Source organism: Lipotes vexillifer, unplaced genomic scaffold, assembly GCF_000442215.2.
Source record: "Lipotes vexillifer unplaced genomic scaffold, Lipotes_vexillifer_v1.1 scaffold1691, whole genome shotgun sequence".
NCBI lineage: Eukaryota > Metazoa > Chordata > Mammalia > Artiodactyla > Lipotidae > Lipotes > Lipotes vexillifer.
In genome coordinates, this window is record NW_006789046.1 from 3,264,527 (window position 1) to 3,280,363 (window position 15,837).

General features: G+C 55.6%; 1 protein-coding gene across 1 annotated transcript in view; it reads left to right on the forward strand.

The window, feature by feature from the left end:
• Nucleotides 1-15,837, forward strand: part of DNAH17 (dynein axonemal heavy chain 17) — a 115,481-nt gene that overhangs the window by 57,682 nt on the left and 41,962 nt on the right. The window contains exons 43-53 of the mRNA XM_007462391.1: nucleotides 187-335; nucleotides 5,057-5,339; nucleotides 5,440-5,613; nucleotides 5,863-6,070; nucleotides 6,505-6,670; nucleotides 9,101-9,203; nucleotides 9,911-10,058; nucleotides 10,430-10,521; nucleotides 11,579-11,740; nucleotides 12,213-12,377; nucleotides 12,478-12,669. Coding sequence (XP_007462453.1) covers nucleotides 187-335; nucleotides 5,057-5,339; nucleotides 5,440-5,613; nucleotides 5,863-6,070; nucleotides 6,505-6,670; nucleotides 9,101-9,203; nucleotides 9,911-10,058; nucleotides 10,430-10,521; nucleotides 11,579-11,740; nucleotides 12,213-12,377; nucleotides 12,478-12,669 — 1,842 coding nt within the window. The remainder of the gene's footprint in view (nucleotides 1-186; nucleotides 336-5,056; nucleotides 5,340-5,439; nucleotides 5,614-5,862; nucleotides 6,071-6,504; nucleotides 6,671-9,100; nucleotides 9,204-9,910; nucleotides 10,059-10,429; nucleotides 10,522-11,578; nucleotides 11,741-12,212; nucleotides 12,378-12,477; nucleotides 12,670-15,837) is intronic.

The window sequence follows — 15,837 nt, forward strand, 5'->3', positions numbered from 1 at the left end:
GGAGGGGGGGGGGGGGGTGCTGGCATCGAGGACGGCAGGGAGACGCTGGACTAGGGAAGCTGGTTGGTGGCTGGTGGGGGTACGGGGAGTGTCTCCGACCTCCTCCTCTTCTGAGATGTGACCTGTGAAACGCTCAGGACGAGGGTGCTTTGGGGCTGAAACCCACAGGCCTGTGTCCCTCACTAGGTCCTCACCCTGGCCAGCAATGAGAGGATCCCCCTGAACCGCACCATGCGGCTGGTGTTCGAGATCAGCCACCTTAGGACGGCCACACCAGCCACCGTCTCCAGAGCCGGCATTCTGTACATCAACCCGGCCGATCTAGGGTGGAACCCGTGAGTTGGGCTTTTGTTCTCCTGCTCCAAACTATGCAGAGAAAAAGGAGGGCATTGGCGTTTCAGAGTCTCCTGTGTATGCATTCTTTCATCCACTCACTCGTTCATTCATACGATAAATACCTTGTGCTGGGCCCTCCCCAGGCAGCAGCGTGGGGGCAATGAAAGGATGCGGGACAGATGTGTGAATAAGTGATGTAATGCATGGAGACTCTGCATCACGGCAGCTAACGAAACAGAAGTTTGTACCACGTGCAGGGAACTCTGGGGAGGAGGGAGGGTCTGGGCCTGTTGTGGAGACAGGAAGTCTTCCTGGAGGAGCTGGAGTTTGGGCTGACCCCCGACAGGAGAAGGAGCTTTCCGGGTAGACATGTAGGGGAAAGCATTCCAAGTGAGAACCAACATTTAAGGGGCATCAGGGCGAGAGTGTGAGCTTCCCAGGAACTGGCGGTGGTCAGGTGTTCGTGGATGGAGCGTGAAGCGTGAGGATGCTCTTGGCAGGAAGGGACTGACCCTGGGCCAGCCTCCAGGGCCGGCACGGGGGCCGTTTCTGACGTGACGAGGAGAGTTCATGGCAGCAGATGACGGGTGGCCACTGGGGACAGGGGAGGAGGGATGGATGTGAGAACTGTTTGAAACCTTAAGAAATGGAAGGCTTGCCATTGATCCTGGAGGCATGTTTTTGTACTTGGACACAAGGCTACTAATTTATACGCCAGGACATCCTGCGTGGTCTTGAGTAGAAACCCCAGTGCAACATTCTGGGACTGACAGCCTCAGGGGAAACACCTCGGCTGCATCCATTCAGTCCACTTCATTCATTCATTCACTCAACCAGTGCTTTCTGCACCTGCTGTGTGTCTGACCCACGGATGCTCCGTGCTGGGGAAACTGGGTTTCCCGGAGAGATGGTAAGAGATGTTGGGAGGAAGAAGTAATCCTGGAAGGATTCGAGAAGGAACAGGTAGAAGGGAAACCCGGGAGGTGACGCCCCACACAGCCAGGGAGGAAAAAGCTTCAGGAGGGAAGCCGCGTCCGGAGGGTCAAGGAGCCGAGGACAGAAAGTTGCCACTGGATTTGGCAGCTGGGAGCTCACCGTTAACTCAGGAAGAACAGCTTCCTGGCGCGACAGGGGCAGAAGCCAGATGGCAATTCACGGAGGAGGAATTGAGAGGAGGCCCTGGTAATGAGGGTCTTTCTGGAAATGTCTCATAGCAGCCAGGGCGAGATGAGCAGGCATGGGTGTTTCCAGGCACAGGCAAGTGTGCCGGTGGTGAGAGAGGGGGAGGTGGAGAGTTCATGCTCGATGCGTCTGTGCATGGAGTGGGAAGTGAGACCACCGTCTCCCGATGCAGCGAGGCCGGGGCTGGGGGGGTACATGAGCGCAGTGACCCTGCAGGGACAGAACCAGAGCTGGCCTGACCCACAGGGGCCTGGGGGCCGCTGAGACCTAGCACCACTATGCCGCCTTCTCCAGCAACACCTGTCATCCTGCTTTGTTAGTGTCCTGTGGCCGCCATGACAAAGGACCACAAACCGGGCAGCTTCAAACAATGGAAGTTTTTTCTCTTCTGGTTCTGGAGGCCAGAAGTCTGAAATCAGGTGTTGGAAGGGTTGGTTCCTTCTGGAATCTCTGAGGGGGAATCTCTTCTAGGGCTTCTCCCCCAGCTTCTGGTGTTGCTGGCAATCCTTGGCTTGTAGACACATCACCCATCACACAGCCACCTTTCTGAGTCTCACGTGGTCTCCCCTCCGCACATGCCTCTGTGTCCCAATTTCCCTGTTCTCATAAGGACCAGTCGTTGGATCAGGGCCCACCCTCATCCAGGATGCAACCTCTCGAGATCCTTATTTATTTTTTACCTTTTATTTTTTGCGGTATGCGGGCCTCTCACTGTTGTGGCCTCTCCCGTTGCGGAGCACAGGCTCCAGACACGCAGGCTCAGCGGCCATGGCTCACAGGCCCAGCCGCTCTGCGGCATGTGGGATCTTCCCGGACCGGGGCACGAACCCGCGTCCCCTGCATCGGCACGCGGACTCTCAACCACTGCGCCACCAGGGAAGCCCGAGATCCTTATTTTGATTGCATCTGCAAACACCCTTTTTCCAAATAAGGCCACATTCATAGACTGTGGGTGGACATGTCTTTTGAGGGGCCCCCATTCTGCCCACTACACACATCTGGGCATTTCCAGGGTGGGCAGCAGACAAGGCAAGAGAACTGGAACAAAGTCTGAGCAGGCGCCGCTAAGACACGAGAGTACGGGAAGGAGACGGTGGGGCCGAGGGGCACCCAGTGGACGCTCAGTGGGGGCGGGAAGGAGAGGGGAAGGTCAGCAGGGGTGGGCGGGGGCGGGACCCGAAGGCTCACCCTTCAGCCGGGAGTGGTTCTTGGGGCTCCAGAGGGGTAACCAAGAGAGTGAGTGGCATCCTGGGGACCAGGAGGAGACCCGGGTTTTGCTGGAGAGAAGTGGAGAGGCTGAGGGCCTGCTCAGGCGCCCCCCAACCCAGAGAAAGAGCAGCCCTCCAGCAGGGGCAGCCACGACTCAAGGCAGGCGTGGCTGAGCACATCCAGGAGCGGGAGGTGAAGCAAAGCTCCAGGGCCAGAGGGGGCTCCGTGGCCTTTGGGGACAGGGCAGGAGCCTGCAGGGAAGCCACTCGTCCTCCCGGGGTCTGGGTCTGGGTCGGCTTTTCAGATCAAAGCCAGCGCGCACATCTGCATGCACTAAATGTCTCTAACAAGGCAAAATTTAAAATTTGATATATCCGCCTTCAAGATAGAAGGCAAATGCAGCAGTCTATATATAGATTTGCAAATTGGTCTCCATTCTGAAGACCAACTGTATTTGGAATCCAGTTCTCAGCTGCACTGTGTTCGCTTGTGGACGTGGAGTTAAAGGTTTCCTCTGTTACCCAGTGAGCCCAGGGGCAACGGGGCAGAGTTTTTGAGCTCTTGGTTCTCTGTTCTGCTAGGGGTGCAGTAAGAGGCAGAGCTTCCAGAACGTGCTCTCACTTGCAGAAAGGCATGTCTGCTGGGGCTGCGGAGGGCAGGCGAGCTGCGTCGGGTAACGCGAGCTTCCTGCTTACGTTTTGGGCATCCTAGAAAGGACAGCTCACTGAGCTCATCAGCCCGCAAGGGAGCCGGACGCTCTTTCCGCTTTTAGCAGGCACTTGTTTACCACTTACCGTGGACCAGGCTCCCCTCTATGAGCTTTAAAAGTATCAGCCCAGGTAGTCCTTCGAATATGGGAGCGATTATCATCACTCCCATTTACGGATGAGGAGCCTGAGACCCAGACATGTTGAGTAACTTGCCCGAGGCCATGGCTGGCCACGCTAGGCAGTCGGGCTCTAGAATCCACACCCCACACAGCCGTGGTGGGCCACCTCTATGCAACCCACTCCAGAGATGTATGTGTGCCAGACAACCCAACATGACTCCTCGGGAATGCCTGTTGTATGGGTTTGGACTCTTCCATTAAATGTGTCAGTTGGCTCAATTCACCATGTATGCTTCAGGCATGGCTGGATCCAGGAGTCCAGATAATGCAGTGATGTGTCCCTGCTCCTCTCCTTTCCTTTCCCTTTTCTTGCCTTCCCATCCCCTCCCTCTCTCCCCCCCCCCCCCCTAGCTTGAGTCAGTGAATACCAGAGGGATCCAACAGGTGTGTGAGATTAATTTTTAACATTTTTTTATCCTTAAGGCTGATGTCATATTTTTATTCTTGAGAGACAGCATCATGCAGTGGCAAGAGCTTGAGCTTTGGAGTGATACAGCCTTGAGATTGAATTCTGGCTCTGCCACTTATTAGTTCTGTTTCTGAAGTAAGTTACTTTACGTCTCTGAGCGCCTTCATCTGTTAAATGGCGATCCTGACTTCATAGGATTGTTGAGAATTACAGGAATCATTTAATATAGTGCCTAACAGTGCTTGGCAACTCAGTGGTAGCTCTCACACCCACTATTGTTATCATCATAATCTTACTATGATTAATATTCCTGGGGGATTGTTAACTTACTTTACCTACTAAAGTTAGGCGTTTTCTTCTCTTTCTTTTCAAATTAGATATCCATAGACTCAGCTCACAATTTTAATTATCTGCTTCCCTGACTCTGTCCTTCAGTCCACTTGACTGGATAGTCATGAGTCTTGCTTGCCAAACTGGCTTCAAGATCTAAAAAGTTGTTAAGGTTAGTTATCAATTATTTTATCTTGCCTCTTATTCAAAGAGGCTGAAGAGAACTGAGTTTTTAATGTAGTAAGGCTACATCTTATTCATCTGATGAAATGACATGCTTCATGGTAACTTTGGCTCATTTGTGGTGACCAAATACTAGAACATGCACTATTGTAATAGTTTTCTATGAGGTTTTATGGGTTACAAAACTCCCTCTTTGGAGACAGGCTCAGAGGCTATCAGAATGCCCTTGTTACTCTGTCGCTCTAATATGAAGTACAGCTAATACAGATCTCCGCTGGACATTGTTATTCTTTCACATACCAATTACTTAAATTTTCCAGTTCGTGTAGTATTTGTGCCATGGTATAGAATAGGCCCTGTCGAAAGAGCACACCCTCATCAGATCCTCTTAAGGTCTGGGACCGGCCCCATCACCAGGCAGGAGTGCCAGAATCCCGTGGAAGCGTTCACCAAGCGGAGGGTCGCCAGGGGGACCCAGCGTGGTGGCCCAGTCCTCCAGCACCTCCCGCCTTCCCCAGGGTGGTGAGCAGCTGGATCGAGAGGCGCAAGGTGCAGTCGGAAAAGGCCAGCCTGCTGGTCCTCTTTGACAAGTACCTGCCCACCTGCCTGGACAAGCTTCGCGTCGGGTTTAAGACAATCACTCCGGTGCCCGAGATCACGGTCATCCAGATGATCCTGTACCTGCTCGAGTGCCTCCTCACCGAGAAGAACGCACCACCCGACTCTGCCAAGGAGCTGTACGAGCTCTACTTTGTGTTCGCCTGCTTCTGGGCCTTCGGAGGGGCCATGTTCCAGGACCAGGTGAGCAGCCGGCCGTGGCGGGTGCCTGGCCACCCAGACTCGGTCTCCCGGCATCCCTCTCAGCTGGGCCGTTTCTGCGCTTTATTTTGTTTCCCAACAGCTTGTAGATTATCGGGTCGAGTTCAGCCGGTGGTGGGTCAACGAGTTTAAGACAATCAAGTTCCCCTCGCAGGGAACAATCTTTGACTACTACATAGATCCCGACACCAAAAAGTTCCTGCCATGGACGGACAAGGTGCCCCGCTTCGAGCTGGACCCTGATGTCCCACTGCAGGTAACTGCCCAGAGCGGTGACGATTTATGACGATTTAGGGGCAGGACTCAGAGCCCCATCCCACTCTCTTCTCAATGGGATGTCCGGTCGCAAATGGTTTTCAACAATAGGACCTTCCAAGTAAGACTGGGGATTTGACAAACTGTCCAGGTCTGCAGGTTTGTTCGGAGGGTGGGAATTGGAGGCTCAGGTGTGTCTGGGGTTATAGCTTCTCCCTCTCTCCCCGCATCCTCCCGGTCCCTCCCCCAGGCCTCACTGGTGCACACCACGGAAACCATCCGCATCCGCTACTTTTTGGACCTGCTCATGGAGAAGTCGTGGCCGGTGATGCTGGTGGGCAATGCAGGGACGGGCAAGTCGGTGCTGATGGGGGACAAGCTGGACAGCCTGAGCACAGACGACTACTTAGTGCAGGCCGTGCCCTTCAACTTCTGCACGACCTCGGCCATGCTGCAGGGTGAGGTTGAGGACGAGCGTGGGTCCTCACAGCCTGGCCTCGACATACCCCGTCACTCTCATCCAACGCGACTGCCCCCCAGTCCCACCCTGACGTTCCTCACAGCGCCTTCTTACTGCAGACCCGGTAGCTTGCCAGCTGCCTCTCCACTTCCCATGCCCCCACCCACTGCTCTCTATGCCCAGAGCAGGGGGACGAGGGTGGCAGATCCCACAGGGAGCTCCCCTCATAACCAGTCTCAGGTGGCCCCGAGGTCGATGAGCACAAGGTTCCTGTCCCCCTGCCTAGAGCCAGTGGTGCCCACCACCCTCTCCTTTACTCCTGAGGTGCCTGGAGTCCAACCCACCTGTCTTTGGTGCCCCGGGGCTACCCTTTGGGCCACCGCCTCTGAGATCTACCAGGCACTGTGGTAGTCACCCCATTCCCTTCTCTAGGTGTTCTCGAAAAGCCGCTGGAGAAGAAATCAGGGCGGAATTACGGGCCACCAGGCACCAAGAAGCTGGTCTATTTCATCGACGACATGAACATGCCCGAGGTGGACAAGTACGGGACGGTGGCCCCGCACACCCTCCTCCGGCAGCACATGGACCACAGGCACTGGTGAGTGGGGGCGGGGGGTGGGTTGCCACAGGGAGGATGCAGGACTGGGACACAGGACCACGCTGATGGGGTCACAGTTCTGGGGAGAGGTGGGGGGGGTCAAGGTCTACTCCTCTCATACATTCCGCAAATACGCCCTGGGCATCTGCCAGGCCCCGGGCTGGCCGGCTGTGGCCTGCAGTTCCATGGAGCAGGGACAGACAGGTACCCCTCTAACTGAAGTGTCTATATGGCAGAGAAGACGGAGGGGTGCAGTTCCAGGGTGAAGGGAGCAGTCACAGAGGGCCCCAGCGGCTGGGTCAGAGACCCGGGGCGGGACGAGGCAGCTGGGAGCTCCATTACTGGCCTTAGTGTCAGTACTTTGGAGGGAGAGCATCTCGGGCACAGCAGATGCCATGGGCAGAGGGAGTGTGGCCCCTGGAGGGGGCCATAGGAGCCCAGCGTGGCTGGAGCATGAGAGCCAGAGGGAGAGGGTGCCCAGGGCAGGGGCGGCCAGACCCCAGGACTCATGGTCCACTGGACAGAGAACACTCTCTCCCAAGGGCAACGGAAAGCCGAGGGTGGCATGTTTACATTTGCAGTCTGGAAAGGTCAGAACATTCAGTGTGGTTAAAACAAGTATCACTTGAAAGAAGTGTGCCACGATGACCTGGCAAGTGGCCCAGGCCAAACCTGGGGGTTTTGAGACCAGAGGAACCTGAGAAATCTCATCAGAGGTCAGTGAGGGGATGCATGGAGCCTGCCCCTTACTGCCGAGGAATAGGGCACAGAGGCGATAAGTGGCCTGCTGGCGGTCACAGCCCTGATGAAAGGCCCAGCTGGAGGTCAAGCCCACGTGTCTGACTCCATGGCTGGCCTTTCCCCGCGACATGACACTGACTCCAGGGCTCGCGGGCTGTAGGAACCCAGCAAGGACAGCAGTGAAGCCATGGGGACTGTGGGCTGTGATGTGGGAACAGGGTGTTAGGGATGGCTCCCCGGGGAGGTGACAGAGCTGGGCCGGGGTGGGTCATACTTGAAGTGCAGCCCTGCGAGAGCTCGACATCTGTGAGGACATGAAAGTGGTGTGGGACGGCCAGGGCCCAGGACAGGTCTGGGGAGGGACAGGGCAGGAGGCCGAGGGCAAAGCAAGAGGGATACGTGAGGCCTGCCCGCGCCCCCTCGGGAGGATCTGCTGGGAGGCCCAGGAGGGCCCAGGGGTGGCCCCTGACTCTCCCGGGCCCTAGTTGCATGCTCTCGAAATGGGCTCACCAGGTCGTGCATCCTTGCAAAATTTACAAAACTAAGATGTGTTGTACTCTTCTTTAAGAGGGCCCTAAGAGCTGTGAAGCTTCAGCCCTGTGTCCACAGCTGCCCTTGAGTTTGTCCTGAAGCATCTCTCTAGGAGGGGGAGGCATAGTCAGATTTGGAAGATCCCTCTAGCATTTCAGATAAAGGGGCCCCACAAGCAACAGGGAAGGCTGGACCGTTCAGAGGCTCTGTCAGCAAGGGCAGAAGAAACACAGATCACCCCCTACCACATGGATCAGGTGGGCCCCACGTGGAGGGCAGGCCCACAAGCCAAAGGAGAAACTGCCACGTTGGTGGAAGAAAGTGTGACCGGGGGAAAGGTGGGGAGTGCGAAGGACTTCTCAACCCTAGGTTTCAAAAGCATAGGCCAGAAGGCCGAAGAATGGTTACTTTGACTTCACCTGAAAACTGAGGAACATTGTTCACCAAGAGACACCATGGACGAGCACAATATGGAATTAATGGGAGAAATTACTTGCAATGGCTGACACTGGCAGTGGATTAATATGTGGGGCATACAAGGAATCCCCACAAATCAACAAGGGCCGGTACCAACTCCCAACAGAAAATGAAACAAAACAATGGGGGGAAAAGCCAAAAGGTAAAAGGCACACGAAAGATGCACAAGCTCTTTATAGCCTTTGACCTCGTCTGAGCCCCTGGAAGTGTTAGCAGTGCCCTGGCACCGAGGAAGCTCTTCAGCTTATTTGATCATCATCACCATCATGATCCTTGATAATTAGAGTGATAATGGGGGCGGTGGTAAACCCTTATGGAACCCTTGCTCTATTTCAGGTGCCCTTCTAAGTTTATTTTCATGCATTAGCTCCATTCGTCCTCATAGTGACCCATTGCACAGATAAGAACACTGAGGCACGGAGGGGTTAGCCAGCCTCCCCAGAGTCACGATGCTACTGAATGGAGGAGCTGGAACATAAACCCAGACCTGAACACTGAGCCACTCTGTTGCCTCCTGTTTCAAAATTTCTCTTAAGAGCATGAAGCGCAATTGGCCATTTCACATGTAATTGTTATTTTGAGGTTTATTTTTTTTTAACCATATGCAGGGCAGTACTGGGTTGGGTGGGGAGCCGGGGGTGGCTCCGGCAGCAGGACATTACGCTGGCCTTGCCCGCGCAGGTATGACCGACAGAAGCTGACACTGAAGGACGTCCATAACTGTCAGTACGTGGCGTGCATGAACCCCACTGCTGGATCCTTCACCATTGACCCCAGGCTTCAGGTAGGCAGGACCTGGACCCGGACTCAGTCAGCTGCAGGGGCCCCAAGGCTCGCTTTGGCAAATGAGAAGGAAAGCATTGATTTGGGATCGTGGGGCTGCGGGCTGGCATTCCCTGGAGAGCACCCCAGCCTTTCAGAAGATGTCAGGACATTCCCAGTGGGTGGGGGAAGGGGGGGGGGGGGGAGAGGAGCCGGTCAGCTCTCCCTGTGAGCCCATAGGGCTGCCAGACTTAGCAAATAAACATACAGATGCCTGCTCAAATCTGAATTTCAGATAAACAGAAAATCATGCCCCATACGATGTTTGAGACATATTTGTACTATAAAAAAAAAAAATTTCCTATGTGCAATTCAGATTTAACAGGAAATTCTGTACTCTATCTGCAAGGCCACCCAGGCAGGACCTCACCTCTGAATTACCTAAGCAGATAGAGACCTGGAATTTAAATCCAGGCTGCGCTCTGAGGCACTCTTTGGCCTCCTCCAAGTTTTTTCTGGAGAGCATGACATGAATTTGGCTGTTTGAGATGTAATCAGTATTTAAGGGGGCTTTACCACACACATGGCACGAGGAGGGAACCTGTCCATTCTGACCATGCCCACGAGACATTAGGCAATGAGGACAGAGTCTGCTCCCCAGGAAGGTGGCTCCGCCCCAAGCTGGTCCCTACGTGCAGCCTGACGAGGGTCTCTGGTTGTTCCGGGCAGCGCCACTTCTGTGTGTTTGCCATGAGCTTCCCGGGCCAGGAGGCTCTCATGAGCATCTACAGCACCATCCTGGCCCAGCACCTGGCCTATCAATCGGTCCCCATGGTAGTCCAGAAGATGAGCAGCCATCTGGTGGCCTCCGCCCTGGGTAAGCTGACCTGCCTCGCCCCCTCTCCTGTCAGTGAGACCCACTGCTTTCTGGGGCTGACGGAGGCTTCATAGTTTCCCCTGGTAAATATTTTGTTTATACTTCCAAGTCAATATATTTTTTAGCGATGCTGTTGAGGTATTGTGAAATCCAGTTGCTTGAGGGGGAGGCAGAGGATAGGAAATTCAGTATCAGAAGCAATTTACACATCAGTAGAGTAGCAAACTTCCTCCCTCCTCCGCTCTCTAGATTTCTTACTTAAATTGTCACCATCTCACAGTCCATTTGCTTCAGAAACTATAGCTTAAGCTTTGCACTTCCTGAGGCCATTAAGAGTGTGCAAGAATCGATGTGTCTTTTTCCTGTAACAGCCCTGCACCAGAAAGTGACATCGACGTTTCTTCCCACAGCCGTTAAGTTTCATTATGTCTTCAACCTCAGGGACCTCTCCAATATTTTCCAGGTACTGCTTTTAGCGCTGTGTCATATGCCACCTTATGGCCAAGGCCTGGCCCACAGATGCTCCCCTCCTCTGCTGCTCTCAGGAGAGAAAGCAAAGTGATCTATGGACTGATTACAGTGATGATGTTGATGATGACGGTGACCATGGTGATAGTGATAATGATGGTGATGACGGTGACCATGGTGATAGTGATAATGATGGTGATGATGGTGACCATGGTGATGATAATGGTGATAGTGATGATGGCGATAAAGATGGTGATGACGATGGTGATGGTGGTGGTGACGGTTGTAGTCTTGATGGTGGTGATGACGTTTCCTCGTATGTATTGACTGAGCTAGCCGATGGGTTTGGTCACTTACATCCCAATTTTCTCCTCCAAACAACATGTAACGCTCGTATATCCCCATTTTACAGATGGGAAGTCTAAGGCTCCGTCCACTTCGAGTGTCAGCTCAAATGTCGTGCCCTCAAGAGGCCCCTCCTCATCCCCACACCCTCTGTCTCACTGTCCCTGTTTATGTCATTCATAGCACACATCACAATGTGTAATTACCTTGTGATTTTGTCTGGTTACATCTCCCCACTAGAAGGCAAACTCCATGAAGGCAGGGTCAGTCCCATCATCACTGTGTTCCCAGAGCCCAGAACAAGGGCCTGGAAAAAAAAGCCCCTGTTGAACTTGCCAGGTCACTTGGTTAGTAAACGGCCAAGCCAGGACTGGGCCTGGGCAGGCTTGCTGCATGGCCCAAGCTCACTCCATGGCCTCCCGTAGTCAGGCTTCTGCCTGATCAGCCCCCTTAGAGGGGGCAGCCCTTAACCCTGTCTCGTGAGGAGAATCCCCCCACGTCTCTCAGGCCACAGACACACCCTCCAGCCTCCAGGATTTGTGTGGCCTTGGCAGTCCGTGGCTTCCTGGACCTCCAGTGGACACTGTACCACAGCCTAAAGGGTCATCCCCTGGGGAAGCGGCCACTTGCTCGTTTAATCCACATGCGGTGCTCGGCTTGCCTCCCGGACACAGCTAAGGATGCCGACCATCCCGCATCTGGGGCAGGGGCTCCTATTCTCCACCACAGAGATCCTGAAAATCCCACTAGACCTCGTCCGCCTCTGGCTACACGAAGCCGAACGTGTGTACGGCGACAAGATGGTGGATGAGAAGGACCAGGAGACGCTGCGCAGAGTCGCCATCGCTTCCACCAAGAAGTTCTTCGACGTACGGCAGGCCACCACGTCCCCCTGCCAAGCCCAGGAAGGCTCCGAGGGGCAGGGTGTCGGGACCCCGTGACAATCCCCGCCCTGCTGCGAGGGCCCTGGACTGGGGATGGGAAGGACCACGTTGGGCCCCACGAGGTGACTCTGCCACGTGGGTGTGGCCCGAGCAAGGAAGAGTGAAGACCTCCCTCTAGCCGCTGGGCACAGACAGCTCTGCTGGGGTCGACGTGCTCCGCTGATGTGTCCGGGGTTTTCGTGGTAGAATCATTTTTCTGGACTCTCCGTTCATTCCCGATGTGGCAGGGGCCAGGGGATTTTGCCCAGTGGTTTGCGGGACCCCTGGTAGCAGCAGTGTGGGCCCCTGCAGACGTGGCCTGACATTCTGAGGCTGCTGGGCAAGGTGCTCGGGCTGCTGTTCGTGATCTGTGTGCCCGAGGCAGCGACAACAGAAGCATCTTGTCTCTGACATCTAGGATCTTGGTGAGGAGCTCTTATTCGCCAAACCCAATATCTACTGCCACTTTGCCCATGGGATCGGTGATCCCAAGTACCTGCCGGTGACTGACGTGGCTCCCCTGAGCAAGCTCCTGGTGGAAGCCCTGGACAGTTACAACGAGGTCAACGCGGTCATGAACCTGGTGAGCGGGGCTCAAGCAGGCAGCAGTGGGGTGGGGAGGGACGAGGGAGGCGTGTCTGCGCAGTGAGACGCCCGGGGTCTCTCTGGTCTGGTCTCTTCAGGTGCTGTTTGAGGACGCGGTGGCCCACATCTGCAGGATCACCCGCATCCTGGAGTCCCCACGGGGCAATGCCCTGCTGGTAGGGGTGGGCGGCAGTGGCAAGCAGAGCCTCTCCCGCCTGGCCGCATACATCAGCGCGCTGGACGTGTTCCAGATCACCCTCAAGAAGGGCTACGGGATCCCAGACCTCAAGGTGAGATGTCGCCTCTCAATAAGCCGCCCTTCGGGAGGGGGAGCACAGAAGAGTCTCCCCACTCCCATTCCCCAAACGAAGCATCCAGCACAGAGAACGTGAAGGTCACCAGCAGGGTGTTTATCTTAGACGGTAAAGGCCAGGGACACATTCGGCCGGTGCCCACGGCCATGTGACGAAGGTAAAAGGAAGTGTGCGTTTCCGGTAGATTACAGCCAGTAGAGAGTCACCCCAGATAATAGCGGCAAAGAGATTTGGTTCTCATCTCTGGTCATCAAACCGTGCCGCATCTTTCCCAGTTTTCCAGATTAAATAATTCAGAACCGGTACTCACTAGCTGTCTAACTGCCTCCTCAGGGTTCTGGCAGGCTGCTTTTTTGAATTAATCAAATAAATATAAGCTTGATTCAGGTCTCCCATCCCCAAGACGTGCCGCCGAAGCTTTTTATTGATTTCTTTTTCCCGAAAATTTGCTCTCTCGGGGACCTGTGTGCTAGTCAAACACGATCAGTCTAGAGCTTACCATTGTTGTCTCGGATTAGAGCTGAAATTGACTGGACCACGTTACACGGCTCATCTCTCTTTGCCTTGGTGTCGAGGCTGCCTCTGTGGGCCAGGACAGTGCCAGACCCAGGGGACCCTCCCATCCACTCACGGTTCCGAGGCAGTTGCTGGCCAGGTGGCCTTAGGGGGATGGCCTGGACCCCTGCCAGAGCCTGGCATCCTGGGACCCCAGCAGGAGGGGGCTGGTCTGCGGGCAGAGGCCCCGGGAAGGACGATGGGGACGGTGAGCTAGCTCTCAGCCCTGCTCCCCCGACGATGCCAAGCAGGCTGTGCCAGGGGCCAGCAGCCTCCAGGTAAGCGTCCAGCTTGTCATTGCCCCCAGCACGTCTACCCTTCCTATCAAAGGACTAGCCAGCTGGCTGTATTTTTAAAATCCCAGCCTTAAGGGAGAGGTCTCCCTAATGTAGGTTCTGCCAGACACGGCCTCCTGAACTGAACCGGCGTGTCATGGGTCTTAGCGGTGCTCAGCTAAGCCGAGCGAGTGGGTTTGCACTGACTCCCCGAGTGCGCTCAGGGTGGTGAGAATCCTCGCATCTGGAGCTGTGTAGTTGTACTGAGTTGTCTCCACTGGAGAAGTTTCTAGTCTGTTAGCTTAATTGTGTTGCTTTATTTTCTTGATTGCATCATACTGTCCTTGTGAGGATTTTGTTGGCCTCACTTTGGGGCCACCTGTGGCAGCTGTTGTTTTATCCCCTGGCATTAGCTGCAGCAACTCTGTGATCTGTTTCATCACAATTCATTGCTCCTACGCCCGTGACGAACTGGGTCTGTGCTCCTCATTTGTTATCATTTATTAAGTATTTATTATTATATTTGTTATTTATTAAATAGCTCCTGTGGATTCGGAAGTAAGGGCAGCCATAAACAGGGCTATAGGACCTTGCATTGGACCTTGTGTCATATTAGGGGAAGCAGACTCCTGAACATTTATAAGATGTATTATTATTGTTCTAATGATAGCGTCACAGTAAGAAGTTAACAGTGTATATGTTATTAGCGTAACGGATGCGTTCATGATGATGTAACATTATTATAAAGTCGTACCATAAGCCACGGGCGCCCACTGGAGTTTGGAGATGCGGCGGGAGAAGGGTCAGGATCCAAACCCAAGGGCCATCGTGTGCCTCATGGAAAACCCTGGACTTGGTCCCAGGAAAACAAGATACTGTCAAGGTCGTTTGTGCAGAGGAGGGGCGGGATCTGGTGGTGTTCTGGGACAGAGTGGAGGATGGCTTGAAGACAGCAGAGATCGCTCAGGGGTGACGGGTAGGGGGGTACCACAGGAGCCCCGGTGACCCCACGAAGGCTGCAACCAGCCAGTGCAACAAGAAGGGAGGAGGGAGAGACGGAGCGAGACCCTCGTCGTGGGCGAGCGCTCTGCCCTGCACTGACGGGAGGAGTGGGACCTTAGCTGGACTCCCACCTGCTGGGTCCCCAGGCCCCACCCCCCACGCAGTCCCCAGGCCAGGCAGTGGCGTGCTTTTGACTTCTGTGAGCCCTCTCCCCAAGGCCCGAGTAGTAGCCCAGAGAGCTGGGCCGGACCCTCTGGAGAAATGCTTTTTAAGCTGAGTGAGGTGCCAGGCCCATGTCCCCGCAGCTCGGGCGGCCCCCTCGACCTTCAGCAAATGCTGACCGGGGAAGGGCAGGCGGGGCGAGCGCTTGCCTTCCTGCAGCCGGCAAGGCAGAAGGAGGAGGGCGGCCCTGGCCACACCTCTTCGACCCTCTTCCCTGAGACTCACCCCCAGCCTGGGCTCCTTGCTCCTTCGTCTCTGCCGGCAATGACGATGGCCGCGAGGGGCCCCGGAAGTGTGCCCCGGCCAGAGAGGGGAGCGTGCGCCCCGCTCTGTTACCGCCAGCCCCGAGATGCACCCAGAGCAGGTGGTCTTTAACATCCTCGGATGCCGCCGTCCTGACCCGCTCCCTCCTCCTCGATGGTGAGTGAGGAGGGGACCCCCAGAGCTGAGCTTGTGGGGCTGACCATGACGTTGGCAGCTGGAGCAATTACTGACACGATGCCTCCCTCAAGCAGACAGGAACTGAGGACAGGAGGGGGACTGGGCGGGGGGCGAGGGCGGCCCAGACTCCAGTGCCAGGAGAAACCAAGATAATGTGCGGCCTTGTGTGCGTGGGCGTCGGAGGAACTGAGGGGACGCTTGGCAGGAGATGGCCAAGGCGCACTGGGACCTGTGGGGCTGGGACGTGCAGGAGAGGGCGGCAGGTGGAGATCTCGGCCCCTCAGCCTGAGCGCGTGGGGGTGGCGGAGTCCATGCCAGAGAGGTGCAGAGGCTGAGGGGGACGGGATCCCGGGGCAGGCAGGACGAGGACCGCGAGTCGGAGCAGCGGTCAGCAGGGACGGAGCAAGCGCCACGGCAGGAAGGCCAGAGAGGGCCGAGCTTCATGACAGTCAAGGCCGCAGAGGCTCCAGGCAGGACAGTGGGCTGCGGCCGAGGAGAGGCCCTGAGGTCTCGGCCGGAGCAGGTTCCCCTGGGGGCCCCAGGAGAGAGCCTGGAAGCGGGAGCCAAAGAGAAAAGGGAGCGGCCAGAAGGCGCGGCAAACCCCGATTCTCCCGGAGACGAGCAAGCAGGATGGGGGGAGAGCGGGGCC